The sequence below is a fragment of the Erithacus rubecula genome (genome assembly GCF_903797595.1).
Source record: "Erithacus rubecula genome assembly, contig: scaffold_979_arrow_ctg1, whole genome shotgun sequence".
Classification (NCBI taxonomy): Eukaryota; Metazoa; Chordata; class Aves; order Passeriformes; family Muscicapidae; genus Erithacus; species Erithacus rubecula.
In genome coordinates this window covers 14,986-31,653 of record NW_027635352.1, presented here as the reverse complement: position 1 = coordinate 31,653, position 16,668 = coordinate 14,986, and the positions used below count along the sequence as shown (strand labels likewise).

General features: G+C 43.7%; 1 protein-coding gene across 1 annotated transcript; it reads right to left on the bottom strand.

Moving 5' to 3' along the window:
• Positions 1-30: 30 nt before the first annotated feature.
• LOC306816917 (coronin-2A-like) lies at positions 31-15,566 on the bottom strand (the record flags this gene model as incomplete). The annotated part of the gene is made up of 6 exons (XM_079333372.1): positions 31-480; positions 1,320-1,499; positions 2,013-2,162; positions 6,880-6,996; positions 12,071-12,357; positions 15,506-15,566. The coding sequence occupies 6 exons, from the start codon at positions 15,564-15,566 to the stop codon at positions 193-195; spliced, it is 1,083 nt and encodes a 360-aa protein (XP_079189498.1). The 3' UTR covers positions 31-192.
• Positions 15,567-16,668: the final 1,102 nt, after the last annotated feature.

Sequence of the window (16,668 nt, the reverse complement as noted above, 5' to 3'; positions counted from 1 at the left end):
TTTCTCATGCATCTGGGTAAGCACTACTTAGCAATACCCCGTATGCCAGTGTGCTTTCAATACTAAATCCAAAACATAACCTTGTGCCACCTATCAAGAAGAAAATTAATTCTATCCCAGCCAAAACCAGGACATGGGCACAACATTCACTTTATTCTCTTAAGCCTCTATGTTGAGAACTTCCCCAGAAACTCAGTCAGATCTCCGAGCAGTAAGACTTATATATCCTTCAGGAATCTGACAGATCACTTCTGAATTGCTGTTATAAATCAATTCTAGTGTATGTGGCAGGTGGAAAGTAAAAGTGACAGCAAAAGAGAGAAAACTGAAGCTGGTATGGCTAAGATCTTTGGTCCAACTCACTTGATCCCATATTGCAATTTGCCTATTATTCCACGAAGACATTCCAGTAGAAAGCAGCTTTTTCATGTTTCCAATGAATAAGACTTTATTGGCTTTGTGAGACTTGTAGTTTCCTTCCTGTAGAAAAGAAAGGACATTGCATGAGTAAGACAACATCTGTTGCATGACAACTCTCATTCACTCAGATCTGAAAGATCTGCTCAGCCCAGCTGAACTACAGTCAGCAGGGTTTCACAGGCATCTGAAAAAAGTGGCCTAAACTCTTCAGGATCATTCCCAAAAGCTCAGCCACAGATCATAGAATATTCTGAGTTGAAAGGGACACATAAAGTGTCACATCAAGTCCGACTCAAGCGAATGGCTCATAGGGGGATTAAACCCACAATCCTGGTGTTATCAGCACCCTGCTCTGACCAGCTGAGCCAATCTCACCTCTCTAGTTATTGATTGACATATCTGCAAGACAACAGTCTCTAGCAGTTGCAGTTGCAGTTTCTGTGTACACAAACCTGTGCAAATAGCTACCAAATGCAACCAGTTTCACCTAGCCAACAAAATCCAGGGAAAAAGAACAACCTTGATCACTTGGACAAATGTACACTTGCATCCACCTGTCCACCTGATCTCTACACTCCCTCCCATGATGTCCCTCAGAGGGCTGCAAGAGGTACCTATGAAAACAATACAATCCAAGTAAGGTTTCAAAGAGCAAGGAACATGGTATCAAGATACAAAATCCCTGTTTTCAACAATGACAGCAAGCGTTCCATGGTGTTATGGGCTGATGTCCTAAACTTGGACACATGGAAAGTAGAAGGGAACAGCAACATATAGTGCCTTGGGCAATGCAGGGCACAAATGCTTTGTCTTTTACAGCAATGAAGCTAGCTACCCAGGAGAGGAAACACTCGAAAAGGTGAGATCAGATGGACCATAAACCTCTGAACCCATCCTACCTCTAGCACTGTTCCAACACGAGGGTCTATCACACGTATCTTTTTGTCCCTGCAAGCAGTGGCAAGGAGACTGCCATCTGTGTTGAATGACATGGAGAGGACCACATCTTTGTGAGCATCAAAAATCTTCACTGGCTTTGAAAGAACAGCATCCGTGACATCAAGGTTCCAAATCATTATCTGGAGCAAAAATAATAAAAAAAATCAGCTCTTTGCTGTCTCACACACCAGGTACTTTGTGCATTCTATTAACTTCATCTTTTCCCTACATGTGTAGGTCTTACCATCATAAGTGATTGTTTTCCCTAACTTAAAATAATTCCTGATACTAACAGTAATGTATCAGTGTCAGCTAAGAATGTCCAATATTTTAATTTCCTTTGCAGTATATTTTATACATAAAAGTAGACAACATCAGTGCAGATATAAGCACTAGCACAAAGAAAACTGGATGGCACTGCATGCAGTATCCAGTTCAGTAAATGAGAAGTGCAGAGCAGGCTAAGTTCATTGGAAGACTGGGAAGTTAGACAGTTCTTTTGAACTTCTAGCAATATCCTTTTTCCTTTGGGTCACCATGCAATTTCCCCCTGAAGAAAGCTTCCAAACTCTTTAGTACCACCTTATAGCTTGAAATTAAAACAAATTTCAAAATACCCAGCCAAACAGGGTGTCCTAGGAGCACAGACCCACCTTGTAATCATATCCAGAGCTGAAGAGAATGTTTTCAGCCGTGGGATGCCATTCAATCAGACCAACTCTTCGAGCATGCCCAGTAAGTTCCTTCTGCGGAGTGGTAATGTTTCCTTTTTGCATCCGATTGGGGATGTCCCAGATTTTAACCTGAATGGCACAGGATGAGTCTTCGTGAGATTCATGAGAAGGAGCTAATACGGAATTTACCAATAGCTATTAACTGCCTTGGAATTACTATTCCCTTAGTAGTGAATACAAATGCACTTGGCTTTTTTGAATGCCTGTCATTGTCACTTGTATCTTCACTTTTCTGTGGACCTGAAGACTCCTCTTTATGTTCTATCTAGACAGCGTCCTAACAGAGTTTCTTTAAATTTGGCAATCCAACCCCTAGACCTGTCAGCACAATTATGAGAAGTTATTCCCAAGAGGAAGAAGCAAACCACTGATCTTGCATAACTTGCCTCTTAACAAACTTTGAGCAGGAGCCAGCAAATCTGAGTCCCAAAAGATATAATAATTCTATGATTCTATGATATTATAGCAGTGATTGATTCAAGCTCAATCCCCTCCTGCTCTACTGGCCCTCTTCATCCTGGTCCTGAGGATCTATTCATTGTCACCAGGCAGAAGAGCTGATAACTCCTCTGGCCAGGTGACAGCTGCAGAAATGTGTCTCACAGAAAGCTGTGCCAGTGCTGGATGCTTTGTAAATGACACAGCCATTTGTCGAAGTTCACAGAACACCATGCAGGTGGCCTCAAAGCAGAGACAGGGGGCAGCACTGCACTGAAGCCACCCAGCACTGGGAGTGTGCTTCTTGTAACCGGCCCATCTACAGCTCTGGGTCCTTCTAGAAGGATGCTGCATGAAGACAAAAATGCTCTGTCCTCCTGTGCTGGAAGAAAAATATAGAGGGAACCAGCAAGAGGGGCTGAACCTATTTGTGTAAAAAAGGAGTCTTTCTCACACTACCCCTAGGAACACAAATATTTAGGATGCTAACAGATGATTGATCCTTTGGCTCAATGAAAATTATTATGCTTGTGTCATAATTTTTCTAGTTCTTAGCCTGAAGCAAAAGTGAAATGCTCTTTGGAATATAGCTTGTTGAAATCAGCCACAGCTACCCATGTCTACTGGTGTTTAGTTGATGAGGATCACTCCTTTCTAAGAGAAATAAGAAGTAGACTCAAATTCTGGGACCTCCTGGAAAACATCATAAGCATTCTTCTCAGTGTTTATCCCACTGAGGAATCAAGCCCACCAGAAACATAAAGGCTATAGAGTCCAGCAGTATCCACATGAATTTCTACAGCAATTAGAGAAAACATCATACTTTACAATCAGAGCAACTGATTCTTTACAGTTTCAACAGCTGTCACTAAAGGAATGGGGTTGAGAGACTAGAAAAGGGAAAAATAGATTGTGTTCACACTGACAAGAACTGCCTAGGCTGAACCATCCACTCCTCATGCTGTGAAATGGTTGGTAATAAAAGCAGAGAAAAGCACCTCACTGGAATCTCAGGCTGCATTAAATGAAACAATTTGCCAGTTCTTTAGTGTGTTAAATAAGCAGGTCTTGGACTCAGGCCTGCAGAGCAAGCATGGACAATCCAAACATGAACAAGCTGTCTACATTGCTACACCTTGAAGAAAGCCTGATAAAATGAAATAAAAGGCAGAGGGTTGCTCCTCTAATCAGAGGGGACCAGGTCTTCAACAAGTTGAACTCCTCATGCCTGATGATTTGCCACAAAGAATAGAAGAGGTAAGAGGATAAGGTCAAACTCTCAGGCCCTAGCCATTTGCATTGGCCTCAGTCCTAAGCCTGCCTGAAACAGCAGTGGAAACTGGAACTCAGTGTTCACAGAGAGCTTAAAATCCTTCCCATGGCCAAAAGCACCATTCCACATAGCTCCAGCTATGCCCCACAAAAGATGGCTGTAGTGCTGCCAGATGAAAAATTGTCTGTACCTGGGCTAACACAATGCCTATTCTTCAAAAACCACTGGCCTGTGGAACTGCACAATGCTCATTCTGTAACAAGAACTGGAGAGCAACCAGCCCAGTTGTGCCAACTTCTACCACTTGATCAGGCAGTCAAGTATGACTTTGGGAGTCACCCACCACCAGGGACAACCAAAGAAATCCCCAGGACAGAAAAATTCATGTGTAAAAGGGAGAAAAAAAATGTTACTGATTTGAGGAAAATTATTATTATATTCAGGGAAGAATCAGTGACTCTATATGTAAAATAAAGTATCTAAACAGGAGTTTATTTTGTAGTCAGCATGCACAATATTTCAGAGGAGATATCCCCTCATGCACCTGGCTGAATAAAGAATGTCTGCTTCTTAATGCTACATTCATGTCAAGGAGTTTTTATTTTTACTAGTTTTTGGTAACAGTGGTACCACCACAGCAAGCTCCAAAAAGGCTGGTTAATGGTCAAGAAACCTCTGAGAAATGTGGGAGAACTGAAATTTCCATAATCTACTCAGAAACTTGCAGCCTTCCTCAAAGGGAGGCCCAGCCCAGTAAGCAAGTAGATGCATCCTTGCACACAAGTCTTACTTGCATTAGTGGCTTACAAATGCCCAGAAATGGGAGAGAGCACCAGGCTTTTCCTCTCATGTCCAGCCCAATGCAAGCAGTGGACACCTCTGTGACCCCCAAAAAATCTTTCTCAATCTTCTATTAAAACAGAGTATTGCCATGAAGATGTCTCAACAGTATGTCCAATCTGAGCTCTCCAGAACAGGCCAGGTTAAATTAAGATGCTGTTCCTACAGAATGAGTCCAAAAGCAGACATGAGATGAAAAGGAGACAGTACCAGAGCAAATCTGAGAAGAGCTGGAAAGAAAACAATCTGTTCAGTCTCTGGCTGCCCTTCAACTACATAGCATGAAGGCACAGAGAAGATGGAGCCAAACTCTTTGAAGGACCACAAGGAGAGCATCAAAGGCAATGTATATGGATGTACATGGCAATATGGCAATGCCTGGAGATCAGAGGCATCCCTTTTTCCCTGGAAGGATACTCAACACCTGGAAGAAGGACCTAGTGAGGCCACAGAATCTGTAGCCTTAGAGAGGTTCCAGCTGATCTGAACAAGGCCTGGAACAACCCAATTCCCAAGCAGGGCTTGCAGGAAGTGACCTCCAAGGTCTAGGTACAAGGTATCAGGAAAGACAGTCATACCAATAAACCAGTCTGCTGTCCCTGATACTTAGCAGGAAGAGAGGAGATGTCTTTACATCATGTCACAGTGCAGAGGACCCCTAAGATGGTGCTAGGATGAAGATGAGAGAGTGGTAAAAAGAGAGTACAGTCACAAACAGACAGACTTCTTGGAACAACTTTTGTACTGAGACCAGTGACGTACTCCACATTTCCATTCGTCAGTCTGAGGTGTGAAGTTTCTGGAGAAAACTTGAAAGGAAAGCTGGTGATAGTGCATCCAGTTTTGCACCCCACAGTGCAAGAAAGATGCTGATAAACTTGTGAGTCCAGGGGAGACCACCAGGATGATCAGGAGCCTGCAGCACTTTACCCTGTGAGTAGAAGCCGGGGCAGATGGGCTTGCTTGCTCTGGAGAAGAGACATCTTCTGGGTAAATTAATAAAAGCCTTCAATACTTACAAGATTACTGAGAAAATAGAGCCAGGCTCTGTCTTGAAATGCAGGGTAGGAGGACAGGATAATAAGTCACTAACTACACTGGAAGGAAAAAAATTCCCCATGAGAGGAGTAAAGAACAGAACAGGTTGCCTAGAGAAGTAGTGAAAAAAACTACCCAACCTCCCTTTCAATGCAAATTCTTCTGTGATTCTGTAGCTGCAGTGGGATGTTTTGAAGATTGTGTTCAGTTCTCACATGAGGCTCAAAAGAGTGACCAAATCTCCCATGACATGCCATACTTCCTGCAACAGCATGAAACCTTGGCATACAGGTTGGAAGATTAAGAAAAAAATATTTACTACCTATTTTACCAGTTCAGAAATGAAAGAAGCCTTTAAAAAAAAAAAAAAAAAAAAAAAAAAAAAAAGCCAGAGCAGTATCTCAACAACCAAAGAGAAGTCATTTAGCAAGAAAAACAATCAAAAAAGTGTATAATCAAGATGACTTTTTTGGCAGAACTAAAATGGCAGAGCATGTGAACCAAGCCAGGGCTGGAGAAAATGTCAGGAGAAACCTCCCTGATTCTGTATGGCAGAGTGAGAATAAACCCAGTGAGATCTCACATGGGATCTCTGGAAAAAAAGCATGGTAGTTAGTCAGATGTCCTCACTATCAAAGATTTCAACATCACACTTTTTGAAAGTGACCTTCTAGAAGGTAGATATGAGCTAAATTGTCCCTTACAAAGATGACTTGAATCTTTCAATTGCTATAGTGTTGTATGATGCATATTCCGCAACTGATCCAACATTGACTTTACAGAGCAACTGAGTGCAGGAACAAGCCCAAACTTGCTCTGTGGGGAATTAATCTGAAAGAGCTGGTCCAGATAATGCTGTGTTGAAGCTTTTATTCTAAAGTAAAGACAGAGTTTAAACTTGAATAGCCATTCCGTTTTAAACTCATATTTTGTTTTTATTGCACAAACACACCAAGAAAAGGCAAAGGACCCCACAAAACAGATCTTCCTCATTACACTGATTTGGAATATCATCTGGAAGGCATCACACAGGTCTGAACTCAGAAAAAAGAAAAGAATCTTCCTCTTACCTGACTTCTTAAATAAGTATATGCATGCTTTCACATCTCCTCCATGAACTTTTTGTTTCTTTTAACTTCATTCTCCAAAAAGCACATTAGCCAGGTACTAACACAGAGTACAAGGTGGTAAACTTACTGTGGTATCTTCTGAACACGAGGCTATTACGAAGTCATTGAACGGGTTCCATTTGATGTCCAAAACATTGCCTTTATGCCCACATACTTTAGGATAATGTGGATCAAGCTTTCCTGTCTGGAAAAAAAATATCATCAACCTAAGGCGAGCCATGGAATTACAGAACATTTTCAAGGCAACTCTGGAAAGAAACTTGTTTCTGCTTCTTGTTCTCCAAATGACCTGGGTGCTCTGTCTATTAAGGATGTTAAGGATGGGTTTTTGCTGTTCCTGATAGTCAATTCTCGATGACACCACTGTAAAGAAAGGAATGACTGTCCAGGCATTCCTCAGTATGTGCTGCTGAGAAAAAATTTCTGTGCATGCCTACACGTGTACTAGAGGACAGTATTAGGTTCAGACACCAAAACGTAACTTGGAGGAGAAACCTCTATGAATGAGATTAATCTTCTATATTTTATAAAGATCTCTTGATGGGGGACAAATAACAGCGAACTGTCCTTCAGAAGATATTTCCTACAAGCAGCAAAAGAAATTGCTTAGCTTTTGAGCTAAAAAGGTATTTTAGCGAAAAAGGTATTTTTGACACAAACCACAAATTACAAAGTTTTTCTTTCAGCAGGCTATCTATTTCTCTCTGATGGTGTTCAAATCCAGCCATTCACCAAAATCAATCAGCATTCTGAACTCTCAACAAAAAAAAAAAAAAAAAAAAAAAAAAAAAAAAAAAAAAAAAAAAAAAAAAAAAAAAAAAAAAAAGTTTGTGTGGCATCTGCACTGGTAGAAATGCTGCAGGAAGTGCCCGAAGGTGTATTGAGAGCCATGTGCCACATGGGGGCTGTGCTGCATTGAACAAACCCGCACCGCCCGCACGGCTCTGCTGGAGAGGCGAGTCTGCGTGCTCAATGGCAGAAAGGGTGGTGGCGATTTTATTAACATCGAAGCAACGCTTGCTTCTCTCTGTAAGAAGCAGAAGTATGGGGAGCCCCCTGAACCACCCCAGGCATCATTCAAGAGCAAAATTCAGTCACCTAAGAAAGTGGCAAGCTGGTGGTGCTTACTAGCTTACTGCTTCCTACTTTCCTTCCTTTGGAAGACCAAAATGATTGCAAATGTGTGCTCTCCCAAGAAAGCAGACACTTCTGTAGATGCACTATTCCCTACACATCTCCACAGGTGGGCCTTAGGAGAGCAGAGCTGAGGGAAATCACTGCTGTCCCTAACCAGGCTGTAAATAGGATATAATTTTCCCAGGTTTTAAATTCTGAGGGTTTTTTGCAATTTTGAATACAGAACAAAACAGTGTGTAACTATTCTGGCCTCACTGGAAATTTTGTTGCATAAACTGGGACTAGTCTGCTTTAAACTGAGCATCCAAAGGGCTTTGAAATGTAAAATACTGTGTTTTTTAAAACTACAGTCTAAAATAATTCCCTTTTATAACAGTGACAATGCAAAGAGATTTGGGAAGGCAGAGGAGAGATAAAAGGCCTTTAATAGGAAGCACTCCTCCACCCATAGTATCCTTTTGTGTGCTTCAGAACTTGGCTCCATGAAGACAACTAAAAGGGGTGGACAGCTGGATCCACAGGGATCCCTTGATCCATAAGGGAACTCTGTCCCCTCCCAGAGCTAGTTACCTGTCTGCTCTCCATTTGGGGAGACTTCCAGTCTGTCCTAAGCCCACTTTGCCTGGCCCATCCTTCAAAGCTCTCTTACTCCACACCCTCTTCCCCAGCTGGCTTTGGAAAAGGAGCCCTTGTTCTTCTGGCCACCTGCCCCACTGCAACTGGGACAGAGCAGGACTCATCACACACCAACCCCCCAAGAGCCAGCAAACATACATGGCATAAAGCTAGAGCTGCTGGTCCCAGATGCACATCTGCACGTGGGAGTGAAGGTCTTCACTGCTGGAGGAAATTTCATTCTAAAGCTATTTCAGTAAATAGATGTGTTATCTTTCCACGACTTCCACGACTTCTTGCCTGCAGAGCTTGAAAATGAACAGTTTTTCAACCACTCCCTTCCTAAAATTCTAGCATTTCTAGAAAGCTTGGAGCTCACTGACAAACATCACTTTTAGAAGAACATCTGTCAAAACTCTCACAGCAGATTTGTACAGGGTAGATTACAGGGTGAGGGAGGTGAGGGAGGTCAGCCCCACCTCTGCCCCTAAAAGGCACCAGCACAGTGCTCAAATACGTGTCAGTTGCCTAAGGCCAGAGGGGTCATCATCAGTTTCATTTTACAGTCCATGTTCCCAGGGAGAAGGGAGGAGAGTTTGTGTCTAGGAGGTTTGCACACCCACAGATGTCCTTCCTTTCACACCTGGTGCTGACACATTGAAAGACTGGAGATTGCAGACCTGGGCACAAATTATCTCCTGTCTCTTGGGACCCTGATCTCCCTTTCATTTTGCTACAGAGGAAGGGACAGATGCAGTCTCAACCAAGTCTGGTCATCAGAGAAGGAAAAAGACAGGACTTCATGTCTCAAAGGAAGGCCACAAAATTTCCCTCCCAGTCAAGATCTTTCCTTGGCATGCACTTCCCCAGCACATCTACACTCAGGCCACACTGTGGGAAAGCAGTTGGTCTCTCAGTTACAGTCACTGAGCTCGTGTCTCCTTGAACTTGCAAGATTTACAGTCAGCCAGCCTGCCCTGGGAACCAGGCAGGCCCTGTGGCCACAGCCCCTTCCCTCTCTGTTGAGATGTGCTGCCCTTCCACCCAGCTGGTTTCAGTGGCACATATTCACCAGGTTGTCACTGACACACCCTGCAACAGACCATTTCCAAAGTGGTGCCAAATATTCGACTAATTTCTTACAAGGCTGAATGCAAAGGACCTCTGAAGGGATGGTATAGAGGGCAAAGAATTCATTCTCAACATCACCTCCACTGTCCCCAGCCCCACCTCACCTCCAGGCTCTCAGAGAAGAAGACTGGTGCAGAAGGAAAGAAGTGGTATTTATTCAAGGAGAGATGAGAGAGCTTGGGTTTATGACTCAGCAGCAGAGGAATACAACAACAAACAAGGAGGTGCTGTTAAACAGAGCAAAGCTGAGACTTCATTGAAGGACATCCTTAGATAGACAGCACCTCTAGTAGCAACAAATGCAGAATGAACTAAAGAAAGCATTGAAGGGAGGGACAAGAACAGCTCCCTGAAGAAGGTTGTTTATCCTCCTCAGCAAAAGCAGACCTCCTTCTCCTGGCTACTATCTCTCACTTTCACCAAATGTATGATATCCTGACTCTTGGGCTCTTGCTCCACATTTTGTCCTGCTTCTCAGTCAAAATAATCACAGTCAGCTGTCCGTTGTAAGAGGGCAATACTGTCCCAGACATGGCCCCAGAACAGGTTGCCCTTGATGCTCTGGCAGCCAAGGGTGGCACAAGCCAAGTGTCCAGTACACTGTGTGCCATGGCTCACCTTCACAGGGGTAGATGGCAGTCACAAAAAAACATGCCATCCCAAGCACAAGCCAAAAGTTTCTCTTTTGCACCAGGTGGTACCACTTTGGAGTGTATCAAACAAAACAAAGTAGCTGGTATGACAGGTCCTGACTCTGGGAATCCCTTTCTTTTCCTGGCTGAGGCTGCTTTACCCCCCAGCATGGGTCAGGAACTGGTATTCAGAGAATAGCTGCATGAAGCACCTAATTTCTCTGATACACTACCAAAAGTTAACCCTCAAGGGACCAGCTCCTCTCCATAGCTCTGTTTTGAAGCCACTAATTCTCCCAAACTCACCAGCATCCAGAACAGTGAGCCCCACATCTGAACTGCAGCACCATTTACATCTGCTGCTAACAGTCTGCCCCCTATTCTCCAAACCCCCTTCACCAAACAAATCAAGAAGAATTGCTCCTTAAAGCAACTTCTTCTCCTCACAGCTTTATACATCTTGCACACTTGCTTTTTTCCCAGACTGATTGAGGCCTGACCTGCAAAGTCTTTCCTCACATGAAAGTACTTTTAATATTTTCATTGACATACTTTAATTATCCTTTTCTGTATCTTTTTAGTTCTGCCATATTACCAAGCCTTTGATTTCTGCATGCAGTATTTCAGAACTGGGTGGAGTACCTGAGCAGAGGTAAGAAGGAAAAATTACTACAAAGAGTAGCCAAGCTGAGAAGAGGTGAGAAGACAGAAAAATTAAGAGTAAGCAGTGCAAGCACCTTCAGCTACTTTTGCCAGCACTTGAAAGCTTGGCACACCACATCCCAGAGTCAACAGCTGTCTGCCTACACATGCAGTTCTGTGATAAAGACAAGTTGTTGAGCCTCAACAGACCATCATTGCAGGGGCAGAAGTGACTCAGTCAAGAAAAACAGGGTAGTGGTTAATTTTAGAAGGACAGTCTTTAAACAGCACCAGCATTGTAGGAATGAATTAACAAAGTCCATAAGGGCCGGAAACTGTGCTAGGTTCTTCAAGCACAACCAGTTCACTTTCATCCTTAGCAAATATATATTGAAAAAGTGGCATTGCAATAACACCATGAATTAACTTTTAATTAAAGGCTGAACTTTTGCCTTTCATCTGTTCTGTCCTGATTCCAGAGAGATCACAATCTCATATTGAAGTTAATCCACATCAGCGCATGCCTAATTTTACTGAAGCAATAAACATCAGACAGCCAGCTTCTCCCTCTCATCAGATCCAAAGTCATCAAAACTCATACACATGGGATTTGTTTCTGAAAGGGAAGTCTTCACAGCATCAAGGCTTGAAGTTTAAGAGCTTCTTTGCCTGATAACTGTCTCCATTCTTTCAAAAAGGAGACAGTAGAACAAAACATACCATATTCTCCTTTGGTCACAGCTGAATCCACGCCACTAATGCATCTTTCTGTTTTTGTCCTCTGTATCCACTAAATACTTTTCAATTTGCAGTTTCTCCCAGGAGATAAACATCTGAACAGCACATTGTGCTGATTATACAAGAAAGGCAAATGAGTTGTAAAATGAAGCAAGGTATCAAAAATCTGCAAGCAGTAACACAAGACATATAAATACACACATGCCAGAAGTCACCTGCTAGGGCAACTGGGGCCTCTTCCATCATTTTGCCATTTGGGCCACATCACGAACTGAATGTCCTCTGCAATCTATCTCCCTAGAAAGGCCATCCCCCCTGTGCCTCCTGGCTGCTCCCGAAGCCAGCTGGCCTTGGGGAGCTCACCTGCTTGATGGGAATGACGAGAAAGGTGCCGCCGCCCGTGCACTCGGTGACTACAGCGATGAAGCTGGGGTTCACGGCACAGAAGTGGTTGTCTTGGACATTGCAGGTGATGGGCACGCAGTCATAGCATTTGTCCTTGCCAGCGGCCTTGCCATACACATGGCGGAACTTGGAGCTCTGGTGCAGTGTGCTCCACGACATCTGCAGGGACAGAAACACAACAGAAACACAGCGTAAGGACAGGCAAAGCTCGCAGAACCCCACTGCCCTCTCCCTCCCCACCTGTGCTGCTCACGCCAAGCCTCAGCCAGCAAGCTGTAATTGCAGTTTTCTCTGGTGTTCCCCCTTTGCCACAGCGCTGCTGCACATCTCTGATGGAGAGAGGAGAGTGTGGGGAAGAAATGGCAGCTCTCAGCATCACCAGCCAGCTGGGCTGTGCATGGGCCAGCAGTGTCTCTATTGCTGGGGCAGGGCCACATGGAAGCAAGTTTAAGACAAGATGAATTCTGGTATGACAGGGTTCAGAAAGCATGAAAAATACAATATCTTGGGTAAGCATGAAGATAGTGAGTGGAAAGCCAATTTGGGATGCATGCTTTTTTTAGCTGGTTCAGGACCAAACTTAATCTAAAATTTGCTCACATGAACAGAAAAAAGAAGTCTGACAGATCATAGGAATAGTTACAGTCATATGTTGATACTTTTTTCACAGATTATTACGTTCTGCATGTCTGTTTTATAACTGCACTACAGCCCTCTGACAGACAGCATTTTAAATGGTGCTTAAATGACACATAAAGCATGCTAAACACACTTAAGAATCCCTTCTCACACAGAGCAGTAAGGCTTAAATGACTTATGAAACTGTTTTCATAAAATCATATAGTTACAGAGTCAGAAAATGGATTGGGTTGAAAGACACCTTGAAGACCATCTAATTCCAGCCCCCCTGACATGGGTAGGGACACTTCCCACCAGACCAGGCTGCTCAAAGCCTTATCCAAACCAGCCTCGATCACTGTCAGGGATGGGGCGTCCACAGCTTTTCTGCGCAACCTGTTTCAGTATCTCATCACCCTCACAGTAAAGAATTTCTTCTTAATATCTAATCTAAGTTTCCCTTCTTTTAGTTTGTGTGCATTAGTCTTTGTCCTACCACTACTCTTCCTGATGAAGTGTTATTTTCCACCTTCCCTGCAGAACCCTTCAGATATTGGAAGATTGCTATGAGATTTCCCTGCAGCCTCCTCCAGGCTGAACAGTCCAAACTTTCTCAGCTTGCCTTCATAGAGGAGGTGTTCCAGCCCTTTTAACAACTTCATAGCCCTCCCCTGGACTCATTTCAGCAGTTCCATGTTATTATTATTGGGGACACCAATAATACACCAATAATACACACTCTTCCAGTGTGAGCGATGGGGGCTCACAAAAGCAGAAGGGTAGAATCCTGCCCTTCAACTGGCCATTTTTAAATTGGGAACTATCAGTGCTGGTCAGAAAAGGTAAGTAAGACTATTAAATCCAGATCCCACAAGAATTAGAGGGCAAAAGGCATACAGTGAGTGTGGTGAGAAGATTCTACTGCCCAGATTAAAAGAAATGCAGATCAGGCAGGAAGATTATGGGTGAAAGAGCACCTCACACAACAGCTGGGAATACAGGCAAATACTGGCAGAGGGCATGGTTTTGTCCCATAGTGACCTCTTTAATGTGTGTTTGGTGAACAGTATTATCAGTGATGCTGGATCAACAATTCTCCAATTTGACAAGAGAACCCAACCAAGTAGCTTTTGAGCTACAGCAAGGCTCAGAAAGCTCACTCACATGGTTGAAGGGTAACATGGCAAGAAGCCAAGTGCATCACCACCTGACAAGCAGAGGTCTAAGCAATTCTAAACCAAAATGTCCATACTAGCATGGTGTTGCATCCTCTTGGGATGACTATCAAAAGCTAAGAAACTGGGCAGTCAAACTGGAGCTTTACAAGCTCTCATCAATACAAAGATCCACAAAGTTCACATCCTGTGTCACACTGGAAGACTTGGACTATGAACAGTACTAGGAGACAAGTTCTATCCTATTTCCTGCCTCCTCCCAATTCTACTGACAGCTCAGAGCCAACCCCACCTTGGACAAATACACATGCCTGTAACAGCCTGGCAAATCACCAGTTACTTTCATAGTCATCTTTCATAGTCATAGTCACCTGTGCCAAACAAAAAGGAAGAAATGCCAGTTATTTGAGAAAGAAAGCAGCAATCCTGAAAGCTGATCTTGGAAGAAGGGATGTACACAGGCAAAAAGCAAGCTGAAGTTATATGCAATGAGGTTCTATGGGCTAGCTCCTCAAACAGCTCCAGAGGTGCAGTGTTCTCAAATAATTTCATGCTCATTACAGTTTTTTAGTGGTTAAGTTTACTCACACTGGGGCAGGGGGCAATCACTGCATTTTCCAGATGCAGCAGTTGCTTCTTACAGCAGGATTATTATCTTTCCTAAAGGAACAAAGTTCCCTGACTGAAGGGATTTCTAGCTACACTGCTCTTGAGTTTGGAGAGAGTGTCTGGTCTGAAGTTTCAAGCCTCTTCTGGAGAAAGGAGTCACCAAACACACAGGAGCCATTATTGAAAAAGTCAGGACACTTCACCTAGAGAAGCTCAGAAAGATCTTATCGATGCACACCAATACCTCAGAAGAGGTATTAGAGAAGACAGAATCAGACTCTCCTCAGCAGTGCCCAGCAACTGGACAAGAAACAATGGGTACAAACTGAAACTCAGGAAATGCCATTTATATGCAATGAAACACTTTTTCTCTGTGAGGGTTGTCCAACACTGGCTCAGGTTGCCCATAACATTATGGAGTCTCCATCCTTGGAGGTATGGTACTGGGCAGCTTTTCTAGTTGACCCTGCTTTGAGAAGGGTTGGACTGGATGATCTCAAGGGATCATTTCCAAACTCAACTGTTCTGTAATCCTGTGATTTTAGGGCCCTTGGATCTCAGCCATGTGCATCTTGTACTGCCCTAAAGATGCCAGTGCCAACACACCAAGATGCACACCCACAAAAGCAGACTTTCAACCCAATAAACCTGGAGTGTGCCTTGCAGTCTCAGCTTTCTCACCTGCTCCTCTGACAGGAAGCGATGACAACACATTTCTTCCTCATTCATAAAAACTGCTGTTTGGACAGGCAACCATTTTTTAAAAAGTGCTAAGAACAACTGGTATAAGGAATGGGGGGCAGGGGGGAGAAAGTGATGGAAAAATACACCAATATTTCATCCGTAAGACAGAACTGCTTTTACATTACAAAAACTGGTACTATTATGTCCAAATAATTAAAAGGCATACTTGTGCATTTTGTGTCTGAAAATTAAATGTTTTGCACAGTCCCTTAACAATATACTTTCCCTGAATGTTTTTTTGACTCACAGCACTGGCTTTCTACCTGCACTGGAGGGCTGGCCTTGGTGTAGAGGGTCTCTCCTTGCATGTTTGAGCTGTGTGAGCCCATATGGGCAGAGCCCAAGGACCTGAACATCCTGTGTGTGCAGCACTGGGTAGGGCCTGAAGCCAGAGCTGCGGGATCCCCAGCTCACCTCACTGCTTGTGGGACAGCAAGATGCCAGAGTACCCACGACAGGGGCATGCAGATCACCCGTGCACATTGGGCAGCACACACGGACAGCATATTTTGAGAGGCTGCTGGAACTGAGATCTGTCTGGCCAAAGAGTCAGAAACAACCCTCACTGACTGTCCAGGTGCCAGCACACAGACTGACCCTGAACTGACAAAAGAACAGAAGTGAGTGATGAAGGGATCGCTGACCCTCTGCCAGGGTAGCACAGAGCCCTTTGCATCCTGGAGAAAGAAGGAAGGCAGCATAGCCTTTGCTACCAGAAATCAGCCTCCTGCCTTCACTCCTCATCATCTTGACCTAATTCCCAGTATTGCCAGCCTCCCTGTGGGAGAGGGGAGAACTGGGATGGTGGGAGACAGTGCAGATTATACTACTGTTCATGTATTTCTAACCATACAGCTGATGTAAAGACCAATGTCCTCTCACTCAGCTCTCAGGGACCAAATCCTGGGACCTTGTGGTTTTCACTACCACCTCTCCCAACCAAGAACATTGAGTAGATCTTTTCCTGAACGTGCCAAGAGTTCCTGGAAAAGGACACAAAGATCGCTCTGCTTACCAGGTTGCATACCAGCTTTTTCAGGATGGACAGTGTTTCCAGACAGCTTCTGTCTATTGAGATGTGCAACCCTAGAACTGGAACTAGAATTGGCTCATTAAAGAATATATAGTACTTCACACAAAATAGAGTAAAATACATCCACTTGTTTCAGCATTCGTCACTACTAGCATAAAGAGCTCTGCCTCTGTAAGCAGGATAATGGAGCTATAAGAGATATGGAAAGGACACATGGTTTAAAATTATTTCTGTAGCCTCTCACTGCAGGCATTCCTGGGTCTTGAGTCTGAAAGAATGATGTAACATGGACTACTCTGAGAGGCAGATCTGATTGTGAGAAGAGTCTCACCTACAAAGCAGAGGAAACTTCATGAAAGCTTGATGCAGCAAGTGCA